The sequence below is a fragment of the Eublepharis macularius genome, chromosome 12 (assembly GCF_028583425.1).
Source record: "Eublepharis macularius isolate TG4126 chromosome 12, MPM_Emac_v1.0, whole genome shotgun sequence".
NCBI lineage: Eukaryota > Metazoa > Chordata > Lepidosauria > Squamata > Eublepharidae > Eublepharis > Eublepharis macularius.
This window is the reverse complement of record NC_072801.1, coordinates 71435892-71447744: the sequence shown is the minus strand read 5'-3', so window position 1 is coordinate 71447744 and position 11853 is coordinate 71435892. Positions and strand designations below refer to the sequence as shown.

Here is an 11853-nt window from a genome sequence, read left to right as displayed (position 1 = left end):
TTTGTTTTGGTCTGATCCCAGAGTCCTGCTCAGTTCAGTGCTTGGTCTTCTGCCACTCAGACCCCTTGGTTGCTTTTTCTTTTGCCTGCCCAGTAGACGAGTCGCAGAGCAGCTGCTGCTTCTACTGAGATTTTCAGCACGCCAATGCTGGTGTTGGGGCTACGGGAACTGACAACTTGGAAGAGCAAGGGAGAGACCAGGTGGAGAGTTAAAACCTGCTCTTTTGCGTTCTGGGAGATGCAGAGACACGGCACTATTTTGAAGTGAAAATGAGAGGCTGGTAACCAAGCGCAAACTAGGAGGAGTTCAGCTTTCATCAACAGTTTCTATCTCACATGCAAAGTGGGGGAGGCGACCCTGGAAATCTGTTTTTTTAAATAGAGAGAAACCGAAACCCCAGCTGCTCAGGCATCATGCGAAGCTGTGGTTTATTTTAACTAGGGTTAGTTTGTGAAACCAGGCTTTAGGTTGCCAGACAGTCATTCAGATCCTGACCTATTTTAACACAGGCTGGTTTCATCTTTATTCTCCCCCACTCCCTGGCCCAGCTTATACCCCAGCCCGTCCAGGGAACAGGCCAGGATCTCTCAGTCACACAACACCTGAAACCATAGATCAGACAAACTCAACATGCCGACCTTCCTCAACCTGGTTTGTCTGCGTTCAGACTGTGGTAGAATTTGTTTATAACTTAGTTTTGCATGACATTTTAGCCAAGCTAAACGGCTTGCAGTGTCTGGGGCCACCTTGGAACTTCACATCCTCAAAGACTTGCTATAGTAACAACAACATTTGATTTACAGACCGCCTTCCAAGACAATTGAATGCCCACTCAGCAGTTTACAAAGTGTGTTGCTATTTTTCCCACAACAATCACCCTGTGAGGTGAGTGGGGCTGAGAGAGCTCTGAGAGAGCTGTGACTGACCCAAGGTCACCCAGCTGGCTTCAAGCGGAGGAGTGGGGAATCAGACCTGGCTCTCCAGATTAGAGTCCTGCTGCTCTTAACCACTTCACCAAACTGGTTCTCAGCTGGCTATCTCTGACATGATGACAGCGCTGTACGTATCCTAGCTTTCACTAGGGCTTCTCACCTGGCAGATTTTGCTCCAGTACATCAGTTCCTGTTAGAAGGATCTCCCGGAGGTCCAGGTGAGCAAAGCCCACATCATCGCACTCTCCTCTAGCCCCAGGAAGAGGTTCGCTCACCACTATAAACTGCAACCTATATTGGAGGGAGGACACCATGAATACCGAGGGGGCTGGGCTCCTTTTGTCCTCTTACTTTTGACCACTTACAGGAAGTGGGGAGGGACACAAAGATACTGATTATCCCGTGATTACTCACTGATGATCCTGCGGTTCCTCTGCCACCAGCATGGAGAAGAGCAGCTGCCTCTGGAGGCTTGCAGGGTCTGGATCCAGTTGAATTACTGCAGAGGAAGAGCGGGATAGGTTTTGTATTAGAGCTGGTTTATGTTCAGCGCGTGCATCTAGACAAAAGGATATGGTTGTATCCCACAGATCTGGTCCACTAGTGGAGATACTTTCCTCTGGTGGCAGGAAATTTCCCTTGAGACGAGCCGTTCTTGTACTGGGAAAAGCTCCTTACACCTGGGAAAAACTCACTAGTGGAGAAGATCTGCGGGCTCAACTGTGTGTGAATTCTCAACATGAAATCTACATTCTCTTATTCATAAAATAGGTGGTGTCTGACCAGTATTATAATACCGTTTTGTAGAATAGAACCCAGTTCTTCAGTGGTGGTGCACACAAATAAGTGTCCTCTAGTCCATAATATTTCAAGCTGCAGTCGACATTCTTGTCCCTAGATTCATCATTATTTTTGCTACGAAAGTCTGGACCTATTTCTCTCTCTCTCTCTCTCTCTCTCTCTCTGTTTCTTTCTCTACTCATCTGATCCATAAGTCTTAAGTAGTGTTCATTAATCATAACTGAAAATAAGGGGAAGAAAGGAAAATAAAGAGGAAGAAAGGAACAATTCAGGCCAGAGAGGGTTAATACATAAACTACAAAAACGCTGATTTCTTATAAGTTGCTCAAATTCTCCTGGCCTGAACTACAGATCTGGCTAAAATGAGTAATAATAATATTTGATTTATATACCGCCTTTCAGGACAAACACCCATTTTGAGCGGTTTACAAAGTGTTATCCTCACCTGTGAGGTGGGTGGGGCTGAGAGAGCTCCAAGGAGCTGTGACTGACCCAGCTGGCGTCCAGTGGAGGAGTGGGGGATCAAACCCAGTTCTCCAGATTAGAGTCCTGCCACTCTTACCCACTACACCAAACTGGCTCTATTGACATATTGCTATCACAGGACACCCATGTCCTGAGTGCAGTGTCTGCAGTGTTTAGGGTTCAAATAACATGCTTTTTAAAAAACTTTTAAAAAGCTAGTGGGACTTGACTAAAGTTGGGGAGAGGTTTTAAAAAATGAATTGGTGCTAGTTCTGGGAGCCCAGATCTACCTGCCAGTACACTAAGCAAACTGATAAGTCTTCCCCATACACCCCAGCTACAGATTCCATATGTCACAAGACCCCTGCTAGCCACTCACCCTTGCTGAAGTGGAAGTAGATCTCCTGGCCTCCGAGGGGCTTCCGTAATGAGAAGGGGGTCTCTGTTTCTGCCAGCGGCACTCCTGGGAATCGGTACTCCACGTAGAGTTGCTGGATGGACTCATTAGCAACTGGTTGGCTGTCTGGGTGTAGGCTCAGAGAGACCACCTCCACGCGAATTCTGTCTAAAAGCCGCTAAGGGGGTAAGAAGTATGAAGCAGAGTTCCCTGTTTTTGAAAAATAGCTTGGCTGAAACTTTTTTCACAGCAATTTGAGTGGAAAGGCAACTGGGTAACATGGAAGTATGTCTGGTCCCCTGAGAGCCACAGGTCAGAATCAGCCTTTTCTTAGAAATGTGATGATTAGGTTTGAAAGTGTGAGCTATGAGTGTCCAGGCAATCAGTAGACATGGAGCAAGCAGTGTGGTGTAGTGGTTAGTGGTCTGACTCGGCTCTCTGGGGCCACAGGTTGAATTCTCACTCTGCCACATAACTCATGCTAGTCACAGACTTCCAGTCTTACCTACTTCACAGGGTGGCTGTTGTGGGGGTGAAATGGAGAGGAGGCAAACAATATAAGCCCCTTTGGGTCCCCATTGAGGAGAAAAGTGGGGTATAAATGAAGTAAATAAATAAGATAAAAAATAACTGTATGAATCTTGCTTAGCGTTGTCTATGCTGGCTGACAGGCTCTCTCGGGTCTTGGCCAGAGGAGAGTCTGTCTTGCAATGAGAGCCAGTGTAGGGGCTGGTCCAAGGAAATGTGGGCTTGAAAACCCATAGTTACAAAACTCCTTCCATCGCTTTCCATTGTGGTGTTTGAGACCAGTTTCTCTCTGTGCGTAAATAGGATTCTGGCCATTACCAGAACAAAAAATAGAGAATCACCAACTCATGTTAAGTAATTATCCCAGGGAGAAGTCTCACTTTGGCCAGAGTCTAGCCACCAAATCATGAACCAATGGGTTTAAGAGTACCAACTGAACTTTCATTCTTGCTCTGTCAAACATAATGCTTGTCGCAGGTCATACATTCCTCTCTGAGTGGTCTACGGAAACACATTGTGACAAGGGGTGGGGGTGGAATCAGCCTACGCTTTGTTCTAGCGCCCCTCACAGCTGCTTAAGTCAAAGATTGGGTAGTTTTTGATGTGACCCACACCCTGCTTCAATGGAAGACTTTGTATTTACCAGCTCCCGAGGCTCCTGCAGCCCAGATTCTGCCACCACCACTTCGTCGCTCTCTGTGGTCGGAGCATCACTGGTGCTGTCCGGTTCTTCAGAGGCTGTTGGAAAAAATGGAGTGACTGTCACCCAACAGACTGCCTCCTCCCCTGCCTCTCATCAGGCTCTCTTGCTGCTGGATCACAGTAAAGCTCCATCTAGTCTAGCATCTTGTCTCCTCCAGTGGCCAACCAGACACCCTCAAGAAGCCAACGAGCAGGTCATGAAGGTAGTATAGTACCCCATTGCTCCTCAGAAACTGGCATTTAGAGGTACGCTGCCTCTAACCAGGGAGGTTCCACCTAGCTATCGAGCGTCATAGGTCCTCCGTGAATGCGCCTAAGCCATCTAACAATCCTAAGCAGGTCTCCTCGGAAGTCTGTCCCACGGTATTCAGTGGGGCTTGCTCCCCAGAAAGTGTCCTTAAAACTGCAGAGCAAGTCTTCAGATCTTGCGTTGGGACCCTCAGGTGGGTTGCAATCTCTCAATGTATCTGCCCCAATTTTGCAGTCTTTTGAAAGGACGGGCTGCTCATGAGCATGTGCAGAGGACAAAGGCTTCACCTTTTGACCATTCTTTGCACGCACACTGAGAGCTGCAAGATGGAAGCCGCTCAGTGGTGAGAATAACTCCTGCATGAACCTGATCCTTGGATTTATTTATATTTATTTACTTACTTCATTTAGATCAGTGTAGTGTAGCAGTTAGTGTGTTGGACTAGGATCCGGGGTGTGGGCATGAATCCCAACTCTGGCCTGGAAACTTGTTAGGTGATTTGGGGCCAGTCACGTGTTCTCAGCCTGACCTACCTCACAGGGTTGTTGTGAGGATAAAATGGAGGAGAGGACAGTGATCTAAGTTGCTTTGCCCCCCCCCATGAAGGAGAAAGCCAGGGTGCAAATGAAATAAATAAATAAAATTTATAACCCATCTTTCTCTCCAAAACAGCTTACCTCCCCCTCTCCTCCAATTTTATCCTCGCAACAACCCTGTGAGGTAGGTTAGATTGAGTGTGTGTGGCCAGCCTAAGGTCACCAAGCAAGCTTCTGTGGCAGAGTAGGAATTCAAACCCATATCTCCCAGATCTGAGTCCAACATCTAACCACTACACCATGTCATAACTTTAGTTTCCTCTCTACTTTTAACATCTGAAATGATGAACCCAAAGTTACATTATACCAAATCAGACTAACTTCGATCCATCTAAGATCCATCTTATCTAAGGAGCTCGACAAGGTCTCTGACACAGAGATCTTTCCCCAAGACTGCTTTTTGAGTTCTTGCCACTGGAGATGCCAAAGACTGCTTGCACGCATAGCATGCACTCTTTCCTCTGCGCCACAATTAGACATAGCTAGACTCTTTAAGCATAGCTGTCTTCCTCACAATTTGATGCTCCCTGGTTGTTTTACAAATATCTCATTATCTTGCCTCGCTCCTTTTTGTCGCCTTTGACAAATAAACTATGACTGCCTTAGGGCCGGGGTGTCACACTGGCCCTCTTTGACTCATACCGACATCCTTTGGTGCAACTGCTTCTGTCAATCTCCTGGATTCAGCTTCTGAATCCGGGCGTCTCACTGGCCAATCCTTCTCTGCAACAGCCGGCATTTCTTCCTCCTCTTTGAGCTTTTCCAGAGGCACCTGCCCAGACATAAACCCTCAGTTGGTCACAGTATAAGAACAGCAGGCTGAGGGGTGAGGCGTTTCCAGGATGAATGGAAACAAAATTGTGTATGCAAAACAAGCAAAGGTGACTGATGCGTCCTAATCTGTATGCTTTGCGCATGTTAAAGAACGGAGCATCTCTCCTATATATCACATAGTTCTTCCTACCTTCTGCCAAGGAGAACAGTGTGGTGTGCATCCAAATTACCTTCACAACAATGCTCTGAGGTAGCTTAGGGTAAGAAAGGGGGCATATGGAGGGCCCAAGGGCGCCCACTGAACTTCTTTATGCCCAGGTGAAGATTTTCGACATGGGTTTCTCTCGCAGGTTGTGATCCAACCCTGTAACCGCTACACAAGTCTGTCTCCCCCTTTCCCACTGTTCGGGAGGATAATGCAGACTTGCTGAAACTTTTAGCACAATGTGTGGCTGTGGGATGGATTTTGTGATACTAAATGGAGGTACCCAAGGAATACTGAAGTGTTTTGATTTTTTTTTCTTCCTGGAAAGTTTCTACCTCTTATAGAAGAAAGACTGCTATAAACAGCCTGGGTAGTTTATTGTGAATTCAAGCAATGGACTAACAACATGAGTTGCCCAGCTAATGAGGTCTAATGTGCCTGTGCCTTCTCTTGCATCTCCTGAATAGTATGCGTGTACATGCACACACATGCATGCATGCACGGACACACACACACACTATGCCTTCTGTGCTCTAATGCTGAACTCACATGAGCTGTTCCTCCAGTTCTGATTTCTGACTTGGCATGCTTCCGAAGGCTCTCCTCAGGTTCAGGCAGACAGAGACGTGGCTTCTTCCTCTGGTGCTTGGCTGGTGATGGAGCAGTGGTGCCCAGGGCCTGAATGGGCATAAGAGAAACAAAAAAGCTGGCAGGGTTGCCAACCTCTAGGCAGTAACTGGAGATCTCACAGAATTGCAACTGATCTCCAGGCCATAGAGTTCAGTTCACCTGGAGGGTGGAATACATGCTATTATACTCCACTGAAGTCCCTCTTCTCCCCCAATTCCACTCTCTCCAGGCTCCACCCACCAAATCTCCAGGAATTTCCCAATCTGGAGCTGGCAACCCTAAGCTGGAGCTTCATAAAGTGCCAGGGTAAAGGCCCTGCCCTGCCGTTATTCAGGCTAAGTTGGTCTCCTGCCAGCAATAAATCGTGTACTACTCCTCAAGGGCAGCAACATGCCATTTATTTAGATGATTATAATATTTTTTACCAACATGGGGGTACCTCCAGTTGTCAGGTCTCAGAGATTGACATGAGCTTTTAAAGATGGGCAGCCTTGTGAATTCAAGCATTTGGTGTTTGGTGTAGTGGTTAAGAGCAGGGGACTCTAATCTGGAGAGCCGGGTTTGATTCCCCACTCTTCCACTTGAAACCAATCGGGTGATGTTGGGCTACTCATGGCTCTCTGGAGGTCTCTCAGCCCCACCTACCTCACAGGGTGTTTGTTGTGGGGATAATAATAGCATACTTTGTAAACCGCTCCGAGTGGGCATTAAGTTGTCCTGAAGGGCAGTATATAAATGGAACGTTACTATGTTATTATTATTATTCTTTAGAGCATCAAGGGCTACAATAAGTTTAAAGAAAAAACGAATACTGAGATTTCAAGGGTGGTGAGTTCTGTCTATTTAATACGTTCTCATCCCACCCTCTGCTAAGGAGCTGACCTCTCTGTCTTTCTAGCTCTTTGCTCTGAAGTCTGTGTGGGCTAGTAGCAGACAATGCACAGTCCGTTCCTTCTAGTAATTTGCTTGCCTGAGAAAGAGGGATGGCTCAAGTTCATGCAGCAAGCTTTATGAGCCCTGAGCCTGCTGGAAATGTGGGGAGGGCAGAATAATGAAAAGAAAGAAAGAAAGAAAGAAAGAAAGAAAGAAAGAAAGAAAGAAAGAAAGAAAGAAAGAAAGAAAGAAAGAAAGAAAGAAAGAAAGAAAGAAAGAAAGAAAGAAAGAAAGAAAGAAAGAAAGAAAGAAAGAAAGAAAGAAAAAGGGCTGAGCAGTAATTTGAGTCCAGGTCTCCCATTACAAGAGGCATCAACACAGCATGGTGCCTCTTTGGAGTGTCCTCAAAGGATAGTTGACTTATGGTGACCCCTGGTGGGGTTTTCATGGCAAGAGACTAACAGAAGTGGTTAGCCATTGCCTGCCTCTGCAACCCTGCCAGGTCTTCCTTGGAGGTCTCCCATCCAATTACTAACCAAGGCTGACCCTACTTAGCTTCTAAGATATGACAGATCAGGCTCACCTGGGCTATCCAGGTCAGGGTAATGATGATTTATCAGTGCAAAATTGCACCTGAGTGAAGACGGTGAGGCCAGAGGCATTCACCTATGCTTTGCCATGGTCTACCCCACCAATTTGCTCTGTTTCGTGTGAAAGCCAAGGGTAGATCCTCCACTGGAGATTTTGTACCTTGCTTTGCAGTGCAGCTTGCTCCTTCTCAATTTGCAATTCCAAAGACCGATGGGCCTCCCGATCCAAGGACAACTGATGGAGGACATCCTCCGGGGGTGCATAAAGAAGCTTCCACTCCAGGCTCAGATGGATGGAACCACTAGGCTTTCCAGCCGGGTCTGTGAGCACAAAGTCTCCTAGAGAGAGGAGGAGAAAAAGAAAGAAGGGGTTGGAATTTGGCTGAAAGCAGCAGTGGAATTCAGGGTGGGCCTTGCTGACCTAGTTATTAGGTGTGTATGTAAGGTGCCATCAAGGCACAACTGACTTAGGGCAATCCCAGCAAAGGGGTTTTCAAGGCAAGTGAGAAGCAGAGGTGGTTTACTATTGCCTTCCTCTGTAATCTTCCTTGGTGGTCTCCCATCCAAGTACTGAACCTGCTTAACTTCCCAAATCTGATGAGATCAGGCTATCCCACACCACCTTCTCTCCAGTTGTTATGAGTCTCATTTAACCTTTAGTTGTGTTAGGTAATAGGTATCAGGTCCATCAAATAAGCCTCCCTACTGGTCTCCTGCTAGCAGGGGGGCTACATAGTCATCTCCCCCCCACACCCCATGCATGTAAAGTTACAGAATGATACCAACTCGCATCTCCCCTCTTTTCTATGTCCAGTGGGCAGGAAAGAGTTATGGGGGCCCATTTTGGGATGTTGGAACTTATATCTGTCAAGATCCTGATTTACTGAAACTTATGTCCTTTTGAGATTTCTGATTTTACTGTTTTATTCCTTGAAGTTTTACTTATTGTTGTAACCCGACCTAAGCCCGCTTGCGGGGAGGGAGGGCTAGAAGTCAAATTAATAATAATAAAATAATAAAATTAGGGTAATGGGAACCAATCGAGATAGAAAATAAATTTCATTTTTAATATATTATTTTAGTCAAAAGATTTTATACCATTTCAGATGAATGGCTGTGTTAAATCTACAGTAGAAGAGCAGGATTTAGGTCCAGTAGCACCTTAAAGACCTGAGTTTTCGAGAGCCAAGGAGAATGATCAAAAAGAGTCCAGTAGCACCTTTAAGACTAACCAATGTTATTGTAGCATAAGCTTTCGAGAATCACAGTTCTCTTCGTCAGATGAATGGAGGGCAAGAAGAAACTGGTCAGATATAGAGGAGGAGAGGGGAGGAAGGAGGAGATGCAAACAGCTCCTTCTGATATGGAGATCAGTTTGCTTCTGTAAAGGAAATCAGTTACTTTTGATAATGAGATAACCATTCATAGTCCCTATTCAGTCCCAGCTTGACAGAGTCAAATTTACATATGAGAACGATGTAAGCCACTTTGGATCCCCATTGGGGATAAAGGCAGGATATGAATGAAGTAAACAAACAAATAAATAAAACCACTCGTCACATCTAATAGTGAAATTCCCTATCATTTTAGTTGGAGGCGGTCATTCCACTATGGTTGAAACTGAGCTCTTCTGAAAATACATCATGATGTCCCTCACAGCTTTGCACTTTAAGTTTAAAGAGCATTTCTGCACTGATGTGCTTAGAACCAGGTCAGCTGTCCAGCCAACATGGTGCAGTAATTCTAACGCTGGACTAGAATCAGGGGATACCTGAGTCCAAATCCTCTGCCACAAAGCTTTCTGGGTGACCTTAGGCCAGTCACTTTCTCTCAGTGTAACCTACCTCACAGGGTAGTTGTGAAGCTAAAACAAGGAAGGCAGAACCCTGTACACTGCACTAAGCTCATTAGAGGTAACCAACATAGCTAGATGGATAAAAGACAGTTGTGATTTGGGAGAAGGCAGCCCCAAAGAAACAAAATTAGAGATGGAGAATGCTAAGACCCAGGTGACTTGGTATACACAGGTGTTGGGTCTACGTGCCTCACCTGCAACACTGCGTCCATGTGCTAGTGGCAGTAGTGGGATCTCGGCTTTGCCCAAGTAACCCCCAGGTTCCACGTCTTCGTCGTCAAACACATATACCCACAAGCTCTCCCGGAGCAGGTAATGGTGCAGCTCCGGCGTGACCCGCAAAGGGAAGGTGCGCAGGTCTCCAAAGTGGGGATTGTTGCTCGAAGGGACAATGATGGTGTCATGATCTGGGAAGGTGAAGAACTGGTACATGGCATAGGGGCTGGGCTGAGAGCCGAGCCAGCGACTGCGCAGGCTGGCGCAGCCTTCAATCCGTACGCAGAACTCATTCCATCCTGCACCCAGGACCTGCAGGGGAAAGGGAGGCACTGGGTGAAACACGGCTCGAGAAGCCCCTGGTGTGGTCAGTCTGTGGGCTCCTGAAAGAGACTCCCTTATGCTATGGATTGTAGCACTATCCAAACTTGGTGGTCTAAAGGGGATCCCATAATGCGAAAGTGTTATTATAGGATCCTCATTGCTTTAATAGTATGAATTGGTCTGCTATTTGTTTTAAACGCTCTCGCCCTTTTCTCGATTGGTGTATCTCTGGACCAAAGTACATCGTGATGTTGGAGTCCCGAGAACGGAAATCAAAATAGTCAAAGTCTTCGACACAACCTACTGCCTGGTCTTTTTAACTGGAGATTCCGGGGATTGAACCTGAGAACTTCTGCATGCAAAGCAGAGGTTCTTCTATTGAGCCACAGCAGATGAGGAATGGACTGATCTATGAAATGGGGTGCGGGGGGGGGAGTAACTCTTCTGCTCTGTGTTGTATCCACAATTTAAAAAAAAAAATTCTGATTGCTTTAAATCTTGGTGGAGGGAAAATCAAAAGCTGCCCTTATGGAGTAGACAATACTGACTTTGAAAGACCGATGGTCTGATTCAGTATAAGGCAGCTTCATGTATGTCAAATAGCGCATTTTGATTTCCGTTCTCGGGACTCCAACATCACGATTGGTGGGGTAGACCAAATGGTTAAATCTTGGTGGAGGGAAAATCAAAAGCTGCCCTTACACGTGCATTCTCAGTGGTGGCCCGTGCTCTATGGAACAGCCTGCCCAAGGAGGTCAGGAGAGCTCCCACTCTCCTAGCTTTCTGCAAACAATGCAAAACTGAATTATTCAAAAAGGCTTTTTTACTCCGATAGGAGGGCTGTATTGTAGAGGGGGAGGTTTCAGATGCTTTGCTAATTAGGGACACAATCTTCACCTTGCCTTACGTCCTATCTGTCGCTCTAAGTATGTGCTACCTGTGCTTCAAGTATGATCCTACTGGGTAGTTCTAGGTTGTCTAATGTCCGACCTAGAATTGCTTCTGCTCTGTTGAAGCATTTCTTCAACTCTGTATCGTTTTTTTGCTATGTTATGTCTTTTTAAACTTGCATTTACTTACCCTATGGCATTGTTTATGGAAATGTCCTTGATATTGACTGTACTAATCTCACACTGTGTGATCTGCCTTGAGTCTCGGTGTGAAAGGCAGACTATAACTGACATAAATAAAACAAGCAAATATTAAATAGAAAACAAAATATCGGGACTTAAAGCAAGTGGAAAGGAGAGATTTTCTGTCAGGGAAACAGCTCCGCTTCGGCAGGGTCAGGGCCCAAATCTGTATCAGTTCCCCTCTCCGAAGCTGTTTTTTTAGCATCAGCTGACACACCTGCAGGTCCCATGACCTTCAAAGAGAATGGGAGCTTCAGATACCTGGTTCAGACTGCTCATCTACCATTGTCCCTACTGGATTCGTTTTACAATAACGGTTGAGGCCAAGAGCCCGAAACGTGCCAATCATTTCTCGCTTTGCCCCAGCTCCCCCTCTTCTCACCCCCTCTTGAGCGATTGGAGCCCGTGGCACTCCCGCAGATAGGTAGCCCAAGGCCTTGGCACGCTGGCGGTGCAGCCTCAGGATCTGCTCCATGGGAAAGCGAAGCCGCATCCAGTACTCCAGAAAGCCGTAGTCCTCACCGTTAGGACCTATGGTGATGCGGGCAAAGGTGTGGTGGATATTGGGCAGGCAGGGTTGGA

The 11853-nt window shown here is 46.4% G+C and overlaps 1 protein-coding gene across 1 annotated transcript in view; it reads right to left on the bottom strand.

Annotated features, from left to right (window-relative positions):
• Window positions 1-56: 56 nt before the first annotated feature.
• The window catches only part of RPGRIP1 (RPGR interacting protein 1), a 30445-nt gene continuing 18648 nt past the window's right edge, over window positions 57-11853 (bottom strand). Inside the window, 10 exon segments of the mRNA XM_054994360.1 lie at window positions 57-175; window positions 1093-1223; window positions 1347-1431; window positions 2578-2773; window positions 3767-3861; window positions 5314-5443; window positions 6167-6295; window positions 7904-8082; window positions 9793-10126; window positions 11654-11802. Coding sequence (XP_054850335.1) covers window positions 57-175; window positions 1093-1223; window positions 1347-1431; window positions 2578-2773; window positions 3767-3861; window positions 5314-5443; window positions 6167-6295; window positions 7904-8082; window positions 9793-10126; window positions 11654-11802 — 1547 coding nt within the window.